This window comes from Drosophila mauritiana, chromosome 2L (genome assembly GCF_004382145.1).
Source record: "Drosophila mauritiana strain mau12 chromosome 2L, ASM438214v1, whole genome shotgun sequence".
NCBI classification, from domain to species: Eukaryota; Metazoa; Arthropoda; class Insecta; order Diptera; family Drosophilidae; genus Drosophila; species Drosophila mauritiana.
Genome location: NC_046667.1, coordinates 5,218,804 through 5,242,062, shown reverse-complemented (window position 1 = coordinate 5,242,062; position 23,259 = coordinate 5,218,804). Strand labels below are relative to the sequence as shown.

At 46.0% G+C, this 23,259-nt stretch overlaps 5 protein-coding genes across 9 annotated transcripts; 3 read left to right on the top strand and 2 right to left on the bottom strand.

The window, feature by feature from the left end:
• The first annotated feature begins 282 nt into the window (after positions 1–282).
• LOC117145727 lies at positions 283–7,829 on the top strand. Of its 4 annotated transcripts, none has more exons than XM_033311505.1 (5): positions 283–300; positions 5,492–6,580; positions 6,642–6,794; positions 6,856–7,039; positions 7,103–7,829. In XM_033311505.1, exons 2-5 carry the CDS (start codon positions 5,888–5,890, stop codon positions 7,432–7,434), a joined length of 1,362 nt encoding a protein of 453 aa, XP_033167396.1. In that variant the 5' UTR covers positions 283–300; positions 5,492–5,887; the 3' UTR covers positions 7,435–7,829. The 4 variants fall into 4 exon arrangements, with proteins under 4 accessions (XP_033167396.1, XP_033167388.1, XP_033167381.1 ...); XM_033311497.1 differs by lacking the exon at positions 283–300 and adding an exon at positions 432–498; XM_033311490.1 differs by lacking the exon at positions 283–300 and adding an exon at positions 2,349–2,608.
• Positions 7,811–8,485, bottom strand: LOC117145749 (protein Turandot M). Its single transcript, XM_033311517.1, has 2 exons — positions 8,389–8,485; positions 7,811–8,327 (listed from the first exon to the last, which is right to left on the bottom strand). Exons 1-2 carry the CDS (start codon positions 8,409–8,411, stop codon positions 7,955–7,957), a joined length of 396 nt encoding a protein of 131 aa, XP_033167408.1. The 5' UTR covers positions 8,412–8,485; the 3' UTR covers positions 7,811–7,954.
• A 908-nt stretch (positions 8,486–9,393) lies between these two features.
• On the top strand, positions 9,394–10,310 carry LOC117150703 (acylphosphatase-2). Its single transcript, XM_033317715.1, has 3 exons — positions 9,394–9,696; positions 9,887–10,013; positions 10,078–10,310. Exons 1-3 carry the CDS (start codon positions 9,633–9,635, stop codon positions 10,190–10,192), a joined length of 306 nt encoding a protein of 101 aa, XP_033173606.1. The 5' UTR covers positions 9,394–9,632; the 3' UTR covers positions 10,193–10,310.
• Positions 10,311–10,341: 31 nt separating this feature from the next.
• Positions 10,342–11,024, bottom strand: LOC117150704 (cytochrome c oxidase subunit 6C-1). Its single transcript, XM_033317716.1, has 3 exons — positions 10,959–11,024; positions 10,569–10,742; positions 10,342–10,503 (listed from the first exon to the last, which is right to left on the bottom strand). The coding sequence occupies exons 2-3, from the start codon at positions 10,736–10,738 to the stop codon at positions 10,440–10,442; spliced, it is 234 nt and encodes a 77-aa protein (XP_033173607.1). The 5' UTR covers positions 10,739–10,742; positions 10,959–11,024; the 3' UTR covers positions 10,342–10,439.
• A 503-nt stretch (positions 11,025–11,527) lies between these two features.
• On the top strand, positions 11,528–22,420 carry LOC117135246 (histone-lysine N-methyltransferase 2D). 2 transcript variants are annotated; one of them, XM_033295391.1, is made up of 6 exons: positions 11,528–12,292; positions 13,341–13,521; positions 13,588–14,898; positions 15,017–19,714; positions 19,784–20,284; positions 20,342–22,420. In XM_033295391.1, the coding sequence occupies exons 1-6, from the start codon at positions 12,278–12,280 to the stop codon at positions 20,401–20,403; spliced, it is 6,768 nt and encodes a 2,255-aa protein (XP_033151282.1). In that variant the 5' UTR covers positions 11,528–12,277; the 3' UTR covers positions 20,404–22,420. The 2 variants fall into 2 exon arrangements, with proteins under 2 accessions (XP_033151282.1, XP_033151281.1); XM_033295390.1 differs by having other exon boundaries at positions 13,338–13,521.
• The last annotated feature ends 839 nt before the right edge of the window (positions 22,421–23,259 follow it).

Genomic DNA, 23,259 nt, shown 5'->3' with positions numbered 1-23,259 from the left:
ATAATGGCCGAGAACAGGAATCGCAACATACTTACCAGCAACTCTTATGACGGAAAAATACACCATCGAATCCAGTTGAAACGATATTTACATTAAATTCTAATCGCCGTCGAACGGGAATAGGCCAACCAAACAACTTAAGGGTGTGGAATGGACTCGTATTTATACCTTCCTCTCGATTTGGTCTTATCACTTGGGCTGGCGATAACGAATCGCCAGCGATGTTGGGCGCTTGAGAGGTCCAAATATTTGGCAACGGTTCACAGTTTGTGATCATCGAGCGCTCGAATCGGAGGAGACGTATGTAAATATTTGACACAGCTTGGACTAATTAATGAATTAAATAAATAATCCAGCAAATCGGTGACTCGGTGATTTTTGGTCTGATTTGCATAGGTCTGACCGAAAAAAAAGCGCGGGTCACTTGGAATGGCATTGGAATATCTTTGTGATCTGCGAATCGGAGCTTTAGTTGAATCTAGTTTCGTTTTGTCGTAGGTTAGTAATGTTGTGACCGGCTTTAAATACGTATCAGTGGGCTCTACTAGTGTCTCGACTTTATTTTTTTAACTTTGATAGTGGCTATCTGAAAACTGGTAAGATAAAGCTGAAATTAAGCAATCATATGTTTAGTTCAATTGTTTTTATATAAAAAAGCATAAGCAGTGAAGTGCCAAGAAAAAGTCTAAAATATGTCAAAAAAAAGCTTTTTTCTTTTGACCCTAAGTGTTTCGAAAATTCCCAAACTTTTCGAAAAGTTAAGTTTTATGGGTTTCCTTTAAGTTTGTGCTTGATAAGGGCAAAAAGATGGTTTGAGAGATATAGATCCAGACAAGCACTCGACTTTATTTTGGCAAAACAATCCAAATCAGCCGATTTCAAGGTTAAACAATAAATAAGCATTATGGTTTTCACCAATGGTCTAATGAAGTACACGAGTGCCATTAAATTAGCCATTATCTTTTAATTTGTTTGGCGGGTGCTAACAATTAGACAAAGGAAATCACGGTAGATTTTTATGATTTGAGTGAACATTAAGATTGCGACTTAAGAACGGCTATCTAATCACAAATCCCAGTCATGGGTTGCAGTGGCATATTTTATGTGGTGAAGGGAGGGGAATTTTGTTCTCAAGCGCACTATAAATCTTAACCTGTCAAACAGTGGCTAATTGAATTTGTTTGTTTGCATAATGTACTTAATTTCGTTATCTAAAATTATTCACCCATTAATTACAACAATCCGATTCGAAGGGAAAGTGGCTATAACTGTGTTAGCCAGTTTTCCAGTTCTCAGGCGTAATTAAATATTTATAGATTTGCACTCGTTGCACCTGCAACGTTTTTATGAGTTTATTGGGTGCGAAATATTACTGAAATTCTGGTAAAATTATAATTCAAATCAAAAATGTACCTACTAATGAAGCTTTAGGGCATTCTCATGGGATTCCGCTAATATTGATGCGCAAAATCATTTCACCAAGTTCTCCAACTCTATAAACTATTTCTCACACTTTATTAACTAAATCAATTCCATGCTAATTTGTGTCGTATTAGTGCCACCAGTTACAATAAATGGCACTTGAAACATTGTATATCGCTACGTAATAGTTTTTTAATACACGTATCATTAAATAATTGATTCATAATTAAGCGAAAAAAAACCTGTCACTACCATAAAGCGTATACACAGCTGTCTAAAAAATCGAATTTCATGGGTGAAATTTATATTTATGAATTCAAAAATTAACTGATATTGTACGTCTTATATTCAATATTTTGTAATTTAAGTATACTGTTGTTGTTTGGAGGTGATCCTAATGCAAAATTAAAGTGATGCCACATTCTTTGAAGAAAGCTCACCGCTAAAAAGAAAGCTCCTAATGGACATATTCAAAATATTTCAAAACACAAGTATTAGAAGAAGAAATTTTCGTAATGGTTTCACAGCATCTGGAAACTCGCAAAGTACTTTGCTTTTCTCGGCCAAAAGAAGAAAATCCTATTTTCGCCAAAGTTAAAAATGCTCAAGCTCGGATTCCGACTCGATAAAAGGGGGAATGGATGCAAAGCTGTGGCGATTTTTGAGCTGGGGGCTTTTGGGGCACTCAGTTCGCGACGGAGACCCAAATCAGACGCAGTTTCAAGTCCCCCGGAACCACAGTTGTCCAGTTTAGTAGCGGCGGCCACCGGCGACTGACGAGCGATCAGAACGATCAGAGCGATCAGTCCGCCGAGTTCAAACCACCGTACAAGTAAACTAGATTGCAACTGCTTCAGTATTTGTGGGTGCCTGTGAGTGGCTTTGTGTGTGTGTGTGAGCGGGCGAGCTTAGCCAATTTCTACGGGTATAGGCATATATATAGTAGCGCCAGAAGTCGCGTACGCGCATTCGAGCATCAACATCAACGGCCAACGTCTAACGGTCGAACGGTCGCAATTGAACGAAATCGAAAACGAAGAATCGAAGCCGAACGCAAATAGTAATCGAAGCAATTCGATAAAACCCGATCACTTCCGGTGTGTGTGTGTTGTAAAAGTGATGGCAACTGAATAACTGCTGCATCTCCCTCTTTCGCACTGGCGACTTACGCACCCAGCAGCAAAAAGTAATAATAATAATAATAAAATCAGCAACAGCAAGCTCTGCTAATTTTAAACGGTAATCCCATGTTTTTGTTCTTGCACAAATTTATTGTAGTCCAACGTAGCTGTGAGTGTGACTGTGTGCTCTTGCCAGTGTGTGTGTCTGTGTATGGTCGCGTTTGTTATTTGTTTATCGCTGTCCACGCATTTTCCGCTCGTTCGAAATATATAATTTTGTAATATTTGTAAATCGTTAACTGATAAGGGACAACGATTCCGAAGTAAGTCAGTTCGAATCTAATAGCCAAATTTCGTAATATTTGCGCTTGACACCGAAAACATTGTAAAATTTCACGTTAAATCGATTTCAGTTTGAAATAAGGGAACCTGAAAACAAACAGATTTAAGATTTAAGATTTAAAAACGCTATATATTTTATCTTGTTTGCAGGCTTTGTAAAACGATAACTGATAGGAAATAACCGATAAACGAAGATTAGCTATTTTGATTAGCATATCTAATCGTTATAATTGGGAAATACTGCACTTTTTGTGCTAAATATGAGTGTTATTATATGCAGATAATTATTCATTCTCATCCTTAAGCTAAAACCAAAAGCATTTGCTTTAATCACTCATACGCAGTGTTGCCATACGAATTGTTACTTGAAATAAACGATTTTAAGGCAAATATTTATTACAATTTAAATGAAAAGGAATAGTTATATTTTTTATTATCTAGAATAACACTTTTACTTAGCTAAGTGTAAACTTGAAGTGTTACAAATAAAAGCCACTAGAACATACATAAATGTTTGTTCAATCTCCTAGTAATTGTGCGGCCGTCAAACTTATAAATTAGCTCGATCAGCTGCGATTATTCAACTTGAGAAAAGCAGGCAAAAATAAAAAGAGCACTTAGGAGCTGATAATGGGTAGAGCAAATACTGAACAAAAGGCGAGCTGTAAGGAGATCTACTCTAACCATTATCGCACCTGAAAACGCTTTGAATAAGTCAAATGCAAATTATCATTGAAGATCATAAACACTTAACAATATACAAATAAAACGCGGCATTTCGTGGGATTTGACTGTTTGGCAGAGCCCCTCCAGTTATCTATATATCTTATATATCTTTGCACAGAAACAGATATAGTTCGGGTAATATTTACAGCTTGTTTGCGTTGGCAAAACTAATTAGCTGGCAGCCAAGTCGTAAGTCGGAGGCTGGAACTTGTCAAGAGCCTTGCGCAAATTAAGAATCAGTCGCAGCGTCCAATTTTGCATTTGAATTGTCACCCGTTCTTTGTCAATTATCTCGCATAATTGGAGTACAATGTGCATTTGCATCGCATCGCATCGGCACGTCACTTGGCCCACTTGGGGAGTTTGAACTTGAAAATCCCCAAGCCCCCCGATTCCGACAGATCCCTGATCTCAATTTACAAGCATCCCTCCATCAATCTCTGAATCCCCCAAAACGAGGAAGTCTTGCTGGGCGCAATGAGCCGCCCAGTGGGTCGTCTATTTAGCCAGCCGATTTAAATGCGAATGAGCTTGACCCAAACAGCCAGCGATGGCAGCAGTAGCCTCAGTGGACCCGATGAAAATTCCGCTTTTGGACCTTCGATGGCGGCCCCATGCAAGTCGTGTGTTTAATTATCGCGCATACGCCGCGTTGCCGCCGCAGACGAACGGCAAGCAAAACACGAAAATCACAAACATCCTGCACTAATTTCAAGGGGCCGGCGAGCCGGACTTTGGCTAATTAGTCGCTGTCAGTGCATAATTGTTGGAAGCTCAAAAGACTATAAATGGAATCAGCGTAGAATTCATTAGAGAGCATATATATTTAGAATAACTACACTGCTTTTGTTTATTATTTATTTATATTACTTAAAATATTCTGAAAGTTAGAAAATATTGGACCTTGACATTTAAAATTTCAATTTGATTGCTTTTTAAGGGAAGTTGCATGTATTTATAATCTATTTGTGAGTGACGATTATCTGAAGCCCCTGACCTGCCCATCTCAAGTGGCAAGTTCAAGTGGCACAAGTTCAAGACTCGTCGCGACACTTTCGATGCTTTGTCGTGTGGTGGACATCACTTTCGCTTTTTGTTTCGCTGGCATTTCGCGTTTAATCAAAGCCACTAAATTGGATCTATTAAGTCACTTGAGATATGTCCGAGGGGGCGACTTAAGTGCCGCGTGGAGAGGCCACTCAACGCACAATTGTCACGTTGACGTTGAGATATCAGTAAAAGAGCCCGGCTCTCTCAGGTGATCTCCAAAAAATCTGGGACATCTGACATGGGCAAACAAACAAGTGTGCTGGGCTTTTCATATCTTGTTGTTGCGATGGGTTTTATTTTAGCACCCATCATAAAGGATTCCCATGATGACTATCTGAAGACATGTGATGGAGAAGTTGATGAGTCACATGGGAAAGTTTCAATCAGTTACTATCTAAAAACTAGCATTGTGTTTCTAAGTGTCAATGCCAATGTTCTGTAAATCAAACTAAAAATTGTGCTATAATCTGCAAACTCACTAATAATAAAAGATTCAATTAATGTGCGCAGCTGCCCAAAATAATGGGGTTATCTGTTGGATTTTATAGTAAGCCTGCCTTAATGCCAAAACTTAGAACTATACTAGTGCCTAAGGTCCACTTGCATATGTCGGTGAATACTGGAAAGCGTTGGATTTTGATAAGCCAACAATCACGGCAGCTGCTAGGTCTATAAACTAGGAAAGAAAAAAGAGACTATAAAGTACTTATTAGGACCCAAGTTGTGTGTTCTGCCCGGAGCAGAGCTTGATAACCGGCATTTGAGTCGGTGGAAATAGTGATAAGGAGCCGGGCTTGATGATTGTTCTTTAATACATATAACTCACCCAGATTCCAGACGGCGAACGCCAACCTCGACGTGAACGTGGATGTGGATGTGGATGTGACAGTGGATGCGAATGCTAGTGCGGATTATGCAACTGCGGCCAGACGCTGGAGAGATCGAGAGGGGTTCGCAGATAGACGACTTAATTATCAGTGCCAGATTATTATCACCGCAGCGACGATGCAGCGACGGTGACGGTTGCAGAGCATACCGGTTGCGGAATGCATTTAGTTACCTGACCATTTCAAAAACATCCGAGCCGCCGACGAGCAGCGAGCAGGAGCGCTCCCAGCCGAAATATCCGGAGTGATAATTGCCCATAATTGAAGGGAATTAACAGAGGAGCAGGAGCAGGAGGAGGAGGAGACCTTAAAAGCCTGCTAAACCCCACCAAACCCGAGATGTTGCCCACGGACAAGGGCAGTTTGACGGCAGGCAGGGCGCAGAAATCTCATTGCCATGGATCGGTATCCGTGTCGGATCAGCAGCTCCTGCAGCACCTCCATCCACACACGCATCCGCGTCCAGTGCACCTGCCACCCGCACACGCCACACACTCACCCGCCTGCGAGAAGCGCTTGGAGGCGGAGACGCCACGCCGGGATCTCCATGAGCTGCTGCTGGAGCTGCTGGACATGATGCTCTCCTGCCTGGTGGTGGCTCCCTGTGTGATCGCCTACTGGCGTGGCACCTGGGAACTGATGTTCGTCTACCTGTTTCCCGGCAGCTTGCCGCTGTCTGCGATGGCCAGCTTTCTGATCGGCGGACTGGGGCACTTCTTCTTCACAGTCACACAGAACTTCTTCAAGGAGCACATCCATCCAGACCGGAGGCGACTCACGTACTACGCCGTATCGCGTCTCTATACGGCCGTATTCGGCATCGTTTGCGTGAATATGTGGCGAGGTGCCTGGCTGCTCTGCGACTGGCTGACCAGTGTGGACTCGCTGATCATTGTGTCCGTGGTCACGGCCATCGCGCTCATCTTCCTGGTAGCCACACGCACTCTGCGGAACCTCGGAGCAGCTCCCTACACCGTGACCATGGACCACAAGAGTGACTACTTTGAGGTGGACACCATGTTCAAAATACCCGTAAGTTGTTTGCCGAACTGTAGTATAGTAGATTGGATTTTCTAATTGCGCAACTCTTTAGGGTTTTCATCAACCTGGTCTGTATATTTTGGACACCCTCTTCTCGGTCTTTGTGATCGGCAGCCTGGTGGTCATCGCCTGGCGCGGCGTCTGGGGAATCTTTGACCTGCTGTTGTTCCCGGCGGACAAGGCCAAGTCGGCCTGGGGATCGCTGGTAGGGATCTCTGTTAGTCCTTCGTCTTAACCAGTACTTGAAGTCATTTAAATTTTAATAGCTCATTGGATATCTGACGGTGTTTGTGACGTTCCTCATTCACCCACTGATGCGGTACGTCTGTCGTCGGATCAGCGGAATCCTCAAGCTGATCATATGCGACATCTACTATCTGATGACTTTCTTTGGGGCTGTGAACGCCTGGCGCGGCATCTGGAATCTGCTGGATGTGTATCTGTATCCAGGTAAGATGGCTTGTTCGTAGTTGTAGTAATCGAGCCCTATTAATATGCTTCCTCATCCACCAGATAACAAACTGCTGAGCTTCTGGCTAACACACATCGTTCCTTTCTTGCTTCTCGCTGCCCTCAAGTGCTCCAATTCCATCCTGGTGCGCGGCGTGTTCATCGACGCCGAGGGCGTGGGCGCCGATAGCGTCGATATACCCATCAACTATGTGCGGCTGCACTTCCTCCGCGAGCGCCGGAAGAAGGCGGGCCATCAAGCCACATCGCAGCCACCGCCGCCGCATTACTATCTGAAACCGGAGCACGTCTCAATCGGCCGGAATGCGGAGAAGGACAAGGAGGCACAGAGTAGCCTCATCGAGAAACCACACGCCGCCGTGCAGATCGTTTAGGGAACCGGATTCCTGGCGCATGTCTAGCGTTTCTATTGCCTAGTTGATAAACTAGTTGTAATCGCCTAAGCTTAATCGTATTGAGCTTACTTAAGAGTCAGTTGTTTAGCATTACCTATAGATGTGGTCTCTATCCCGATCGCAAATCCCAAAACTGTACAGAAATTTAAGGATCGACGTATCTAGAGTTTAAGTATATATGCATTTTACACAGCAGGCTTACGTTGCGAATTTTAACCTGGTGACGAAGGCAACCTCACCCACTCACATTTTAGCTAAGTGATAACGATTCAACTACGAGTATAAACATTGTACATTGGTATTTTCATATATCGCAAGCAGCAAATAAATTAATTTGTAAATACTACATATAAAATATATAACCAAACCAAAAATTGAAAGTATATATTTGTTGGAATGGGTTGGAAAGTATAATTTGTTTGCTCAATAAGATTTATTTAAAGTTTTACACATGATATTGAATAAACATCCAATTTGATTTGATTCCTAATGGAAGGGATTAGGATCCAATAGCACGCTTGACTCCCTCAGAGGCAATTTCAACGCCCAGCTGGACAATGAGTAACTTAACCAGGGGCATCCAGAATCCGCCTTGAGCCGGAGTACCATCCACCAAGACCGCACGAGCGTTTTCCTCCTTGTAACGCCTCAACAGATCCTCCGCGCGTTTGCTCATTTCCGGTGTCAACGGCAGGAGAGTGGAGTACTTGTCGTAGAAAGTGACCAGGTTGTCGACGTTCCTGTATTTGGTGGCCTCATCAACCGAAGAATCACCATACACACTAAGTAAGCGCTGTTTCTCTGTGACGAACTCGTCTTCGTTTTCAGCATGTACTTTTCCCAGCAGAAACACTGAGAAGACCACAAGGCAGCTAAGAAAAAGGGAATTATTTCAAAAAATTTAATTTTTTAAGTTGAAATTCTTTTACTTACCTCAAATAAATTGTAGGATTCATAATGCAGGCTTGGCTTTCAATCTCAAAACTGATAATTGGCTCAGCATTCGATTCGTATTTATACTAGTTTTTCAACTAATCAAAAAGGCTTAAATTATGTAGAATCAACAAATAAGTATATTGATTGCATTCCAAGAACTGTTTTTTGCAATGATTTTGAATTGATTGCAGTTAGGCTGTGCAAGCCCTTTTAATCTTGAGTTTACTTTTACGTAGATTTCTAAGAAATTACCCATAGTACTTTTTCTAACTTATTTATAGCACCTAATTTTCTGTTTTCCGCTTTCCTTATCTACAAGGACGAATTCCTATAGAAGGACATTATAGTGCAATTCTCATTGCATAAATAAATTTCCCTTTCTTCGAAGAAGAATACAATGAAGTGCACTTGTCGTCTGGTCTTATAAAAGTCTCAGGGCCCATCTTATGCGCCTGCTATGAACTTGTCATTCCTTACATTTCTCATAGGTGCATTATATAGAAAGCGAAATCGGAGGGGTCACAGAAACAAAGTCTATGCATTGCTTTGGGTCAATAAGTTTTCTTTAGGCGAAGAAAATTCACAAATATATTGCCAAATTGAGCAAAATGCAGTCATACATATATCTAATAAAGTACCGGATAGCCACCTGTCGGGCATTTCTAGAACTAAGTCCTCCTACCTTTGGAGGATTTTTTAAAATAATATATAAATAGTGAAAAATTGAATCATTTTAATAACAAATATTGATCTACAAATACAAATTAGTTAAGATCTTTCTCGAAAAAACCCCTGTAGCGCACCCAAAAATCAGCTACTGACCACCAGAATCAACTATCTGTGACCGTCCCGAAAGATTCCCACATCGTATTTGCATTTTCTTTTCTAAAATAACAACAAGAACATATAGCAAGAGGCAGATTGCAATGTGCGGCTAAAATAAATACGCAAATACAAAATCGAAAATGCAAAATAGAAACCAATTGATATGCTACTTGGCATTTTAGTTTTAAATTTGCGACGGTTTGCTGAAAATCAAGCTAGCGATCGCGGCGGAAAAAATCGCTTCGAGTCAAATATTTTTCAAAAAATATATACTAAATTGGGGATTCCAGTCTGCATAGGATATAAACCAGGTTGCAGTGCTTTATCAAGTGCGAGTAAAGTGATAAAATCAGGAAATTCTAAAATAACGAGCAGTTTGCTGCCAAATTTACATAACCAAATCGAAATCGATCGAAATGGGCATTCCGGATATCCGACTGCTGGTGACGCTGGACTTCGAGGTCTATGGACATGTACAAGGTGGGATTGCGAGGGGAATAGGAATCCGGAATCAAGCATAACATAGCTCTCTCGGATGGATGCCTAAAAATAAACCCTCAGTAGCTAGTTACTTTGGGGCCCCAAACTGTCCTTGGCTTTGTTTCACGCCCCATTCCACATGCACTAGAGACTATATAAAACATATACCATTGCTTTTTTCGACCGGCAGGCCTGAATCTCACGAAAGACACCCGCGATCGCTGCACCAAGGCGGGAATCACTGGCTGGGTGAAGAACAGCAAACAGGGCACCATTGTGGGCAAGATGCAGGGGCCCAAGGAGGAGGTGGACAAGATGTGGGTAATCCCGAATAATTTACACACTCCACGCTAATACTCCCTGATTAAATCTACTTCTTAGGATCACCTGGCTGTCCACTGAGGGCTCACCCGGCTGCCAAATCGATCGCTGCGAGGTCCGGAACCAGGGCAATCTCAGCCGACTGGACTACAAGGACTTTGCCATTAGGTTTTAGATGTGGTCCGGTGTGTGCGGCCTTATAGTTTTGTGTGTTTGTTTTGTGCATTACTTGGCTAAGTTTGTAAATACGAGTAAATAATAAAGAATTTAATCATAATTTGCCATGCAACATAGCTCCAAATTAAAACGCCTTCGTGCACGTACGTAGACTGAAATCTATTTAGTTTTCAATACAGAAGCGCAACTCTTGCTCAACAACATCATTTGACTTAGACTACTTGTGTTTTGTGGGTTAACATAGCCTAGCAGGACTGGAAACGACCGGCGGCCTTCATGCGCTCGAAGGACTTGTTGGCATCGTACTTCCTGCAGGGATAAGGGATAAATCAGATCAGATGATGATCCATGTGGCATAGTTAAGCTATATTTACGAGTAGAAGTCGGCGTAGGCGGCCTTCTTGGGATCGTTGACCAGAATTTTGTAGGCGATGGTCACCAGGGCGGTCAGGCCCAGGGAAACGGCCAGGTTGCGCTTGATGGTGGCGTTGTGGAGGCCACGGAGCACGGGTCCGGCGGAGGAGGTGGCTGGAGTGTTGGCCATGTCGCTGAAAAGAATGAAAATCACGAAAATCAATTATATTGCTCGGTAGTTACGTAAGGTGCTCAAAGGCAGCTGGCATAAAACGCGTAGCAACTAATGAATTCTCCCAAGCAACTTATTGAGTTGATATGGCCAACTAGTATGATATTTATTTACTTTTTTTAAGTTTCAAAACCCCTGGAATCGTTTTTTTTAAAGAAAAACCTTGTTATGTACTCACATTTGCAAATTCAGAATCTGAGATAGAGATGGAACCTAAATCAACTTCTATTCAATACTATCGTTCATTAGGAGAGGGTGGCAGCATTCGCGAAATTATCGATAGGTACTTGAAAATTAAATAATTAAAATAAATATTTAAAAGGTCTCTTAGACAATTTGACAGCATCATTTCATTTAATAATTGCAGGATTTCAAGGCTTAATACGCAGAATTAAGAGAAAAATATGTTAAGTAAAAACTGCGTAAATTTTTGAATCTGGAGCTATGAGATTCGCTGGGATCTGCAGTTTAAAGCAGGAAAAATATTTCTAAATGGAATATGGATATTAAACATTTTAAAATTATGTTTACATAAAATCTATGTTTGCTTAACATGTTAAGATATGATAAACTGTTTATTAATACAGATTATATATAAATTTATTAGCACCAATTAAATAAAATTATAATTTCCAAACAATTGACAACTCTGCCCGAGCCAAATTTCCAATATAGGCTACTTCGCAGCCCTGGTAACCACAAATATGTCGGCAAATTTAGGAAATTTCGGGCCGCGAACGTCTGGCAACACCGGCTGGAAAATAAAAATGGCTACCACTGTGTGCTTGTTATTGTTCGTGGAAATTTAATAATTACGAAGTTTTTTGTACAAAATAAACAGGATAAACGCATCGTTGCAACGCCAATTGACGGCTGAAAAGCAAGCGCGAATCTTTCGACAGCAATCAGTGCGTTTATCGAGTGCCCGCACGCAATCGAACCGTGTGAAATTAAGCCCCCGAAAATCGGCTGCCCGAATGCGTGAAAATTTTCGAGTTCCGCTAAACAGGCATTATTATTTGGCCAGCGATTGTGAAATGGAGAACAGTGGTGGCCCAAACGTAATCAGTTTGCCCTAAACAATAATTTAAAAGCGGGCACGCAAGATTTGCAGCAGGAAAAGCGCTTGAAAAGTGACGCAGGAAAATCCGTATCCGCGCCCCGCACGTGTGTGTGTGTGAGTGTGTGTGTTTCAGTGCATGTGAGTGTGTGTGTTGGTGAGGCTACTACTAAAAAAAAAGTAAAAAGCAAAAGGGGAGAAGAGAAAAAAATAATAGTGGAAAATGCCCAAAAACACAAGTCGCAGAGGTTAAAAACTGAGTGCGGATTACATCGAAAGACAATAAACCGAAGCCATCGAGTGTGAAGCCTATAATGCAATTGGTCCAACAATTCCAATCCAAAGGACGCCGCGGCGGTCAATCGAAAGCTAAATGCGAGAATTGAGCAGCGTTCTACCAATTAAACCTACGACGCGTGCGATTGTCGTGTGATGATATGCCACTTAAACAGGTGAGTTTATCGTGTTTCGCTTTTTGGTGGAGCGCAACGAAACAGCTGATGTGCGATTATTGCACTTCAAGTGGGCTTCTTTTTTCCCCCTTTTCTTGTCTGTTTTTGCCTTCGCCTTTGCTCATTTTACACTTGCGTCACCCACGCACTCAGAGACGGGGATAAAAACAAAAACAATAGGCGGCGAAAAGGGCGAACTAATTGGTTGGCTTCGAGTGTGTAGAATCTCGCATTTCCCGTGTTTATTTTTTTATCTCTCTTTTTCGGTTTCCCCTTTTTTATATTATTAATCAGCCCGCCCCCTTTTTACCCCCCGCCTTAGTGCCAAGCAAGTATTTTGGTTACCTTTTCCCTCTGCCACACACACACACACTTGCCCATCCAGCACACGTACACGCGCAGGCACGCACACCGGCGCACCGCCTTCCAAGAGGCCAAGAAGAAAAATGGCGACGACTTCGGGGTATCGATAACACGTCCCGCAGAGAGAAAAGGAAAACGCACGCACGCATGAGAAAATGCAACCTGTGGGCACCAGCTGCCCCGACCCGCCCCGCCCCCTTTTGGCACGCCGCGCGTGGAAAATGCAGTCAGCTGAATTGTCTTTTGGGTTACTCAATTCAAGCGCATTATCTTTGGGGACTGTTGTCGAAACAAATTGTTGTTGGAATTTCCAATGAGTGCACTATGGCCATCCCGCTCTAGCGCCAGAAACCGCAGGGTCAAAAACAAAACGAGAAATGCAAATAATATATGCAATATATAAAAAATAATTAAATTCAAGTATGCCAGAGCTAGTGAAGGTAAATTATAAGTTAAATAACTAAGGTTTAGAATTGTGTTTTGCCATAAATTAGGTGTTTCTATGTTTGCGTGTCGTGAACCAGGGCTGCAAACTCTCGCTGCATAGATATCGATAACAAAATAGTGGCCATCGCCAGCTATTTCACTGTCCCTCTTCTTCTTTCTCTTCCTATACGGCTCCTTAAATGTTAATTAAATGTTGTAAATTTGCAAAATGTCTCACATGTGTGCCACTTTGCAGCAGCTTGAACCGTCACTGGTGCGGATATTGGTCTCGCTACCCTGGGACGCAGCACAACGGCTGCGCCAGCTGGCCAACGATGGAAATCCGGAGCTGCGCGCCCTCAACATTCAGTCCGTGCAATTCGAGGGCGATTCTGTGATAAATTTGAAAGTTGGTGGACAAGATATTAAGATAACCAAGGGTGAGTAATGGCAACAAATTTCCACTACAAATTTCCACAATTAAACTGAGTAATCCCTACCCGCAGATAATGTAAACGAGACACTTGAGGCGGCTGGCTCGCTTTCCGGCAACAAAAGTGGTCTGCTGGCCACGGGATTCGATGGTCCCAGTACGAGCAAGGCGGCTTCCGCCTTTATGCAACAACAGCAGCAGCAGCGAATCCTGCAACAGCCCCAAAACGATGCAATCTCACTCCAGCAAAGAAGAGCGGCGGCGGCGGGCCTGGGACTTCAGAAGATGCCCCTCCACACCACGCAGCAGCAACAACAGCAGCAGCAGCAGGTGGCCGTGACACCCGCCGTCTTCAAATCCCCCAATACCGTGTGCCCCATGGAGGGCAAGGTGCCGTTGCTGCTGCCATCGCCGTCCGCTACGCGAGACTTTCCCTTCGAGAGCATGCGGCAGGCGAGAGTGCTGCAAGGTCGAGAGGCGGGCGGTCTGGGTCCGCCCCTTCCGCCACCTCCTCCGCCAAATGTAACACTAAAGGTGCTGAAGACGCAACAGCAGGCACCTCAGAATGGCGAACTGACACCCACAACGCCAACGTCAGCTGCTCCAACGCCGCCGGGCAGCAAATCTCAGTTCATCCAGCCACCACCGCCGCCATATCCGGGTTTGGGAGCTGCCACGGCCAGCAGCGTCAGTTCACCCATTGCCATAGCGGGCGCTAGTGCCAAGCCAGCCATTGTGACGGCACCCAGCCAGCTTAACCATCCGCTTGGGCATCCGCCGCTGCCTACGGCGACGTCGACGGGCAGCAACAACATTGCCATATCGTCGCCGCTGCTTGTGAATCTGCTGCAGAACGACGGCAATGGCATGTCGAACCAGAACCAGCTCAAGTCGCCCCAACAGCAGCAGCAGCAGTCGCCGCTGATTGCTATGAGCCCCAGTGGAGCGCAGATGATGAACTCCCCTATGCGATCCTCCGGCCCGGCGACGCCCAGCGATTTCCTCATGGGCGACGTACTGAGTCCGGTGGTGCCTTCCTCACCCACAACGCCCCAGGCGGCGGCCCCTCCTTGCCCGCCGCCCGTGGTGATGCGGAATCTGCAGCAGCAGCAACAACAACATCAGCAGGCTATGCTCAGTCCCAGCGGCAATGCCAATCATTTGTATACTCAGCAACAGCAGCAGAATTCGCAGCAGCAGCAGCCACAACAGCAGCCGCAAGGACCACCACATCGCTTTCAACAGCAACATCAGCAAATGTCGCCGCAGGCTGTGGCCCTGCGACAGCAGCAACTTCAGCGCCAACAGCAGATGCGATTCATGCAACCGCAGCAGCAATTACAAGGCCAGCAGCAACCACAGCAACAGTTTCAGCCTGCGCCTGGTAAGCGTCTCTTTATTGCCTTTACGACCTGATGTCACATACCATTTTGATGCCCATAAAAGTTATCAAGGCACGCATAGACTTTTCTATTCTAATCTGTATATTTTCTCTTTAATAGATTGCTTCAACAACATGGGCATGAGTCCCATGCAACAACAACAGATAAGACATCAACTGAGACCCGGCGGACTGCCGCTGGCTCCTCCGCCGCCTCATCCGCAACAGCAGCAGCAGCAGCGCCTCATGGGCCTGTCCATGCCGCAAGCGTCACCCCAACAGCAATTCATGAGCGGCGCTTCGCCCCTTGGACCTGCCCTCTCGCCCGCCTCCAGCCACCATTCGATGCACAGTCCGCTGATGTCCAATCATCAGGCGCAGCAGCAGCCGCAGATGGTGTCGCCTGCGGCAACACCTGGACCCACTGCTCCCAGCGAAATGGCTGGACAGCTCATGCCGCCAGCCAATCAACACGTACCTGCAGCTCCACCACCAGATTACAATCAGGCGGCAGTCAACTCTCGCTGGCCGCTGGCCGGGATCAATAAGCCGATGGACTCGGCCACCAAGAGCAGTTTTCAGGAATTCACGCGTTACCAGATGCAGTACAATCTTCAGCAACAGCAGCAGCAAGTCAGTCTGCCGGGACAGCCGCAACAGCAGCAGCAGCAGGCACAACAGCAACAGCTGCCGCCGCCTGCGCTACCGACGCAGCAGCATCAGCAACAACAAAGTCATGTTCAGCAGCCACAGGTTGCAGGTCAGACTCAAGGTCAGGTCGATTCTCTGATCTCGCTTTCCGTTCTGGATACCCTCACCACAAACGATTTGGACGCCCTGCTGCCCACACTAAACTGTGATCTGGACTCTACGCTTAGTTTGGAAGATAAGAACGAGCTCGAATCTCTGCTGCAAGATGCCAAGGATCTGGACTTGGATCTGATCGAGGACAATCTATCGGCGGTTGATATGAGGGATGCGCTCAACACGTTGGAAGAAGCGCCACTGGAACAGCAGCAGCAACAAGCACCAATGCAGCCTCAACAGCAGGCGCCGCAAATGATGCAAATGCCGTACCAGCAGCAACCACAACAGCAACAACAGATGCAGCAACAAATGATGATGCAACAGCAGCAGAGACAGCAACAATTGCCGCAGATGCAACAGCGCCAGCAGCAACAGGTGCAACGACAACTGCAACTGCAGCAACAGCAGCAGCAGCAACAACAACAGTTGCATATGGTCCAGCGCCAGCAGCAGCAACAGCAGTCACAACTGTCAGTCCAGCATCCGCAGCAGCCACAGAGACCACCCCAGAAGCAATTTATCATTAATCCACATACCGGCGACATGGAACCAATGGCCAGCGATGATAGCGAAACTGAGGCGGAAGAGGAAACCGGCCAGCCACAATTCCGCAACAGCCACAGTGGATTAGGCAGTTTCAATTTCAATCCCGCCAACGATATGCTTCTGCCCAACAATCTGTTTTCCGAGGAGGACTCCAATTCCGCGCAGCAGCATCCCATGGGTATAAGTAGTGATCAGGAAAGATCACGTGACTCCCTGGCATCGAACAAATCAGCTTCCAGCAGGGCTAGGAAAACGCCGGTCTCGAAGGCGAACCATAGCAATTTCAGTCCGGGTGATAATTCGCCCCGTTCGAGCAATAGTTCGCCTTTAATTGGATTGAACTCGCCCCAATCGGTGACAGCCAATGCAGGTGGAGCGCCCAGCAAGAAGGCCAAGCCAAATCTGCTGCGCGGCAAGCTGCAACAGGGAGTCAAGGAGCGCAAGGCCAAGGATCCTACGGCCGCGCCAAAACAGAAGCGGGAGCGTGCGAAGGGCAATGTCAAGACGAAGGCGGCCGAGGAGAAGATAAAGTTGCGACTGAAATTGGAGAAGGTAGAGACTACGCCGGCAGCGGGAGCCGGCTACGAGGGACAGATTATTATCAACCAGCAGCAACAGCAGCAGCAGCAGCAGACCATTGTTGTGAATAATCACATGCAACAGTTGCCCATGCAGACGCAACTATTGGCTCTGCCGACGCAGCAACAACAACAGCAGCAACAGCAACAGATGCAGCAACCTCAAATGCAGATGACCCAACAGCTACATCAGCAGCAGCAACAAACTTCTCAGCTTCAGCAACAACCTGCTCAGCTCCAGCAACAACAACCACAACAGCAGCAGCAGCAGCCGATCCAACAGCAACAGCAACATCATCCAGTCTATAGCAACTTTCAACAACAACAACAACAGCAGCAGCAAAATGTCCCGGGTCCTAACGAACCACGTGTTCCTCCACTGCAGATCCGTTTGCGTGGAAAGAACCATGTGGTGGTGAAGAACACGCGAAAGGATCGAAAGAAGGGCCAGAACCAGGATGCCACCGTTGATGAACGGCAACTGAAGCGCAGCTACAGCGATCAGCCACCACAGCAACTGCTCATGGACCCAGCAGAAAGCAAGCAAGCCAAGCTAACGCCACCGCCACATGTCAACGGGTTGCCCATACTGATCCAGAAGACGACGGCGGCAGTGGCGTCGCCACAATTGCCACAACAACTGCAAGCCGGCGTAGCCACAACCACGAAGACCACCACCATTGTGGCGGGCAAGAATGGTCTAACGATCAGTGCCATTGTGGAGGCGCACAAGGCGCAGGCTCAAGCGCAGGCCCAATCCCTCAGTGATCCTCAGCTGATTGTGGGTTCCACCAACACTGGAACAACGCCCACGTCCACCACCCTGCAGCAGCAGCAGCTGAGCAAGATAGCCACCTCGTTGCCCAGCAGCATTACCCTAAGTGCCATCAACAGCAACAATAACAACAATAATGTGAACAGCGGGAATAACAACAATCGGCTGTTGACGATGAAGAATCCGATCAAGACTGCGGCCACCATAACACCTATCGTGGGTGGCAAGCCGATGACAAAAAACCATAAGCCGCCGCCATACATCACAGCCGTGCAACAGCTGCAGCTGCAGAAGCAACAACAGCAGCAGCAACAACAGCAGCAACAGCAGCAGCAACAACAGCAGCAGCAACAGCAGCGACAACTGGCGGCGGCCGTAACCATGTTGCCAAGTGCGACGACCCTGAAGCGTGTGGAGATAACAAAGGTCACACCGCAGGTCACGGCAGAGCAGGCCCCTAGCATAAACCCATCCCCAGTAGCCGTAGCAGCAGCAGCCACAGCAACACTAGCGACATCGTCGACGCCCAGTACGCAAACAACTCAGCTGATCTGTGATAGAAAGTTGCCAGTGGCCATGCCGCCCATGACCACGGTCAATAATGTGGTGGTGGCCACAGTGAACTCCTCTTCCGCCGCCCTGTCGACCTTATCCTCCGTATCCACAGCCTCCTCCGCGTCCATAATCACCACCTCTACCTCAACCTCATCGCCAGCTGCGTTGCCCAGCACGCTGCGCAACTCGCCCGCTAGCAATGGAAGTGGGACACCCGGTCACGGAAACAATGGCGGTGGCGAGGACAGCGGCATTGAGTCCATGGATGCCCTCTCCGAGAAGAGTCCTCATCAGCTCTCGTCCAGCAGTCCAATCCAAGTGAGCAAGGCGGCGGTGACGATGGTGCAGCAGCAGCAGCAGACGAGCGCAATCGCCACAATCACCACATCCGCGGTAATAGCACCAGTGATTGCACCCAGCTCAACGCAGGCAGGAACAACACCCACTGCAGCGCCATCACTAACCGTGTCCAGTTCCTTGCAACAGCAGCAAAAACAGCAGGCTGACGATGAGATAGAGAAGGCGCTGGCGAAGATGGAGGGGGATTTTCCCGATGATCTCGAGGATATTGTTTCCTCGATGATTAAGGAGACAAGCGAATGTGCCAGTGCGGCGGGTGGTGGCTTCCTGAATAGCCTGGAGAGCTCACTGCCAGCAGCGACAGTTGCAACAGTTGTGTCCACAGCATCCACGAACACAAGTAGCATAGGTAGCATCAAGTTGAATGGCGAACACCATATACTCGAACACGATGATCTCATCAAGAAACTCACAGAGAGCAAGCCACCGGCGATCAAGGTGAAGCTGGAGGAGATGCCACCGCTGCTCACCATTAAGAAGGAGCCAGCGATTAAACCGATAGCCAGCGGCCTTAAAGTGGAAGCCAAAGTGGAGGTAAAGCTTGAGCCGAAAGTCGAGCCCAAATCGGAGGAGAAGTTGCAAGAAAAGCCTCCGAGCGAGTCTTCTTCAGCCTCCCTGCAGCCCATTTCGATTGAAATACCTGCTCAGGTGGATGGTGAGACGCCGAGAATAAGGACGCGAGCCAGCAGTCGTCTGGAGAGTCCGCTGGATGCGCCGAAAGCAAGTCCTGATCCCACAACTGTCACCGGAGTTTCAGCCACAGCGGCAACTGCAGCCAACACATCTACCACCGTCAAAAGTCTATCCCGCGCCTCCTCCACAGCCAGTCCTCGAGTGGTCACACCGACTCCCAACCACAACAACAATAACAACAAGCGAAGACGCCAGGAATCCGAGTGTGGCAGCAGTAATGATGGTGCCGACCTGGGTGAAAACAGCATAAAGCGGCCGAGGATAAGCAGCGGCACCACCTCCAATAACAACGCAGCAGAAACAGCTGCTGATCACAATGCCGGCGCGGGATTGCCAAAAAAGGTGGAAATCGAGTCCTCCGATTCGGATGAGCCGCTGATCGAAGTGGCAGGCAAGGTGCGCAACTCCAAGCAGGCCCAGGTGGAAGCTGCCGATGCCGCAGCAGCTGGAGTGGAGAAGCACGTGACGCGACGAAATGCACAGCAGCTACAACCACCGCAGAACAGTAAGTGAACTTTGAACCGTTTATTTTGCAAATTGTTATATGAATAATCAATGTTTTTACTTCCAACAGAAACGGCCGGCAACCATGCTCCCTCTACCACACCTGCCCTTGGAACACCGCGATCGGGAAAGGCTCAGGCGCCAGTTGGTGCTACCTCCGCTGCGAACAACAATCACAACAGCAGCACGACAAACAATCCCAGTGTTGTGCCCTCCTCAGTGACGACGACAATGCCAGGCGGAGCTGTGGTGACCACCAGCCAAGTTAACAGCGGCACCAGTGTGGTTCATGCAACACGTGGGGCCACCGCAGCGGCTGCCAGCACCACCAATAACAACTCGGCCAGCTCGCCCACGGACGAGAAGATCGGCACCCGGAGGAGCGTGCGGGCCAGTGCGGCGGCCAACAAGATCATCTATAGTCGCAGCAATGCAGCCGCAGCTGCTGCAGCAGCAGCCGCCGCGGCAGAGCCGAAAGGAACAACTGGCAAGGCGGGAGCAGCTGTGGGTGCCAACAGCGCCGGCAGTGTGGAGAGCGTCGCGGAAGCCAGGCGAAAGACGCGCAGTGCAGGTGAGAATATATTGTATAAACTTGGTTGAACTTAGCTAATCGTATTCGTTTTCGTAGTCATTGGCGAGTCCATGTTGACCGAGGGACGCCGGAGAAGAACGTCGCGTGATTACAAGTGACCAGAGTTTTGCGCCTTGGCTAAAGGCTTGAACCATCCGAGCGATGCACACGAAGACGATCTGCTGGAGCTATTCGAAGACTTTGAGCAGCAACAGCAGCCGCATCAGCAGCAGCAGCAACAGCTGGAGATCAGCAGCAGCAGCTTTCCTTTAGCCCAGGCGCAGGACGAGGACGGTGATGAGATGGCCGAATATGAGAATCTGGCGCGAGCAGCCGGTGGTTACATGGAGGAGGCCGATCATTTGCTGTCCTACCACAGTAGCAGCAGTGCCGCGGACGTTGAGGTGGATGAGGTGCTGATGCCGGAGCTGGACAATGCCACGGCCTTGGACTGCGCCAGCTTTGTCGACTACGATGAGTTCAATCTGTGCCTGAACAACATCCTCAGCGAGGAGGACGACAGTGGTAGCGCACGCGGTGGAGGAGGAGGAGGCGTCAGCGGCATGGCGACCAAGCACCAACAGGCATGGCGCGACGCCGGCGACGTACTCAACATCGTACAGCTCAGCAACGATTTGGGATTGAGTTTTCAGGAGTTCGCCAGCGAGGCGACAACGGCGGACGAGCAGCGCTCCGCCAGCAGCAGCTCACCGCAGCTGGCGTAGTGGAGTCGGATTACGGACGGCTACTTGTATATATCACACGCACTGATACCGAACGCTTTCGTTTGTAGTTCTTAGCCCTAGTTTCCGTTGAGGATTATTTTGTATAGTTAGTGGTAGCCACAAGTTGCAATAATGTTGCGTCTCATAGCGAGCAACATCACACCCAGACACACACTCTCACTCTTACACAACCTACACCCACCCATACACACATACTGCAGACGGACGGTTGCAAGCGCCGATTTACGCCTTTGTTAACACTTTGTTTTCTGCCCCCCGCAGTCCGAGCTTATCCGCCGATCACCCCTCCTCATCTGGCACTGCTATTACTCCCCAAAAATCCACCCATTGGAAATGATTTGCTAGTCATGTGAAACAGGCAATTTAATGTATAGCTCAGAAGATGAAATTTGAACAAATTAGTTGAGTAACGTATTCGAGAAGCTCCCATAAACACTAACATAGAATCTAGTTGGCCGAAACTGAAAAACAAACATCTCCAAACTCTCACGCATGCATAGTTTAATTTGAAATTTGAAAATGAAAATGAAAAATCCTATTTCCATGGACCGGTCTGTAAATATTTGGATACTTCACGATGCAACATGAACACATTTCTAGCTTTAGGTTGTCCTACTTTTAAGCGCTGCGCCCAGTCGAAAGTCTATAAGAAGCTGATCCGTTGGATCGAGCAGATCAGAGCAGACCACACACGTTTACATTAGGTTTTATATTTTTGTAACCCTTAACATACGAATACAATACAGTACAGTACATACAGATATATATACATAAATATATATAGCGTATTAGTTTCCGTAAGCTTGCGTTGTTTCGAAAATTTGTTTTTTAGTTTTAAATGCTTTAGGCTAAGGACAGTAATCTTAACGCGAATTCTTTACCAACAATATATGCACATGGAAACCTATGCAATAAGTTAGTCAAAAATGTAAAAAGGCCAAGCACCAGGAAAAATGAAAACACAAAACACCTACAAAAACCACAAAAAAAAATACAAAAAACAGATCGAAAAAATATAACGAGAAATGAGTGGAGAATATTGAGAATCAGTCGTCTAGTATCTGTCGTTTTGCAAAGTGAAAAGAACTATATAACGTTATATATTTTGCATATGCAAAACACACATAAGAAAATGTGGGATATCGTGAAAAAAGAAACCACACAAACAAAAGTTGTATTGTATATAAGGCAGGCTCTATTTTTGCTAAATGTTATTTGAACTTGAACAAATAGGGGAAAAAACAATGAGTAAAGTAATTGAAGCAAAGGCAAAGGCAAGGCAACGGCAAAGCGCTAGACAAACACACAAAACAACATTATATATTGTTCAATATTATTATTACCTTATATATATATTGTATGATTGCTACATAAAATAATTCTTTTGATACTTTGTACATGTTTACTTTAAAGCAAGGCAAAACCAAGCATAAGCGTATGTAAAACCCAACCCTCTAGCATAACTCTGCATATATTCATATAGATCCGCTAAACTAACGTATATAGAACCCGAATCCATAATTGCATACCACACCATACCAACCCGTCGAAAATTGAAGCATATTTAATGGACCTTGTTTAAACACTTTGGACCGACCGGACGACGGACAGCCAGAACCACAACCAACTGCAATCTGCAATAAGCCCGATAGCACAGAAAAAAACACGTTAATGGAAGGAAATGTTGTATAGAACGTATGAATAATTTATATACCGCTTCGTAAACAAACAGGCAACAAAACAAACAACACACATAAACAAATAAATGATATATTTAAATATTTAAAAACAAAACCACACAAGATGAACAACAACAAAAAACGAAAGTGTCTTAAAACGTAGTATTAGAAGTTTATTATTAATTTGTTTGTACTTTAAAGTAAAATATTTATAGAAAAAGAAAAAAATACAAAGATTTAATATACACAAAAAATAAATTAATGCCGTGTTTTGAAATTTTCGGGATTTGGAAGTTGAGTTCTTAAAAAACCCTTTGTAACTCGGGATCAGAAAAATATATTTAGTTGAGTTATAGGAGAAAAACTAATAAATATCTAAATTTAAATTGGAAATGATTAAATTTTTAGTAACTATTTACTATTATTTTACACATTGAACTTAGCTAATGATTCCAGCAGGTCCTGTGATTTTTCCCGGTGGCCAGTGAGCAGCGTTCCCAACTCCAGAGAGTGCCAACCAGTGGGTGTGCTCTCCCTGCGCCGGCGCCTG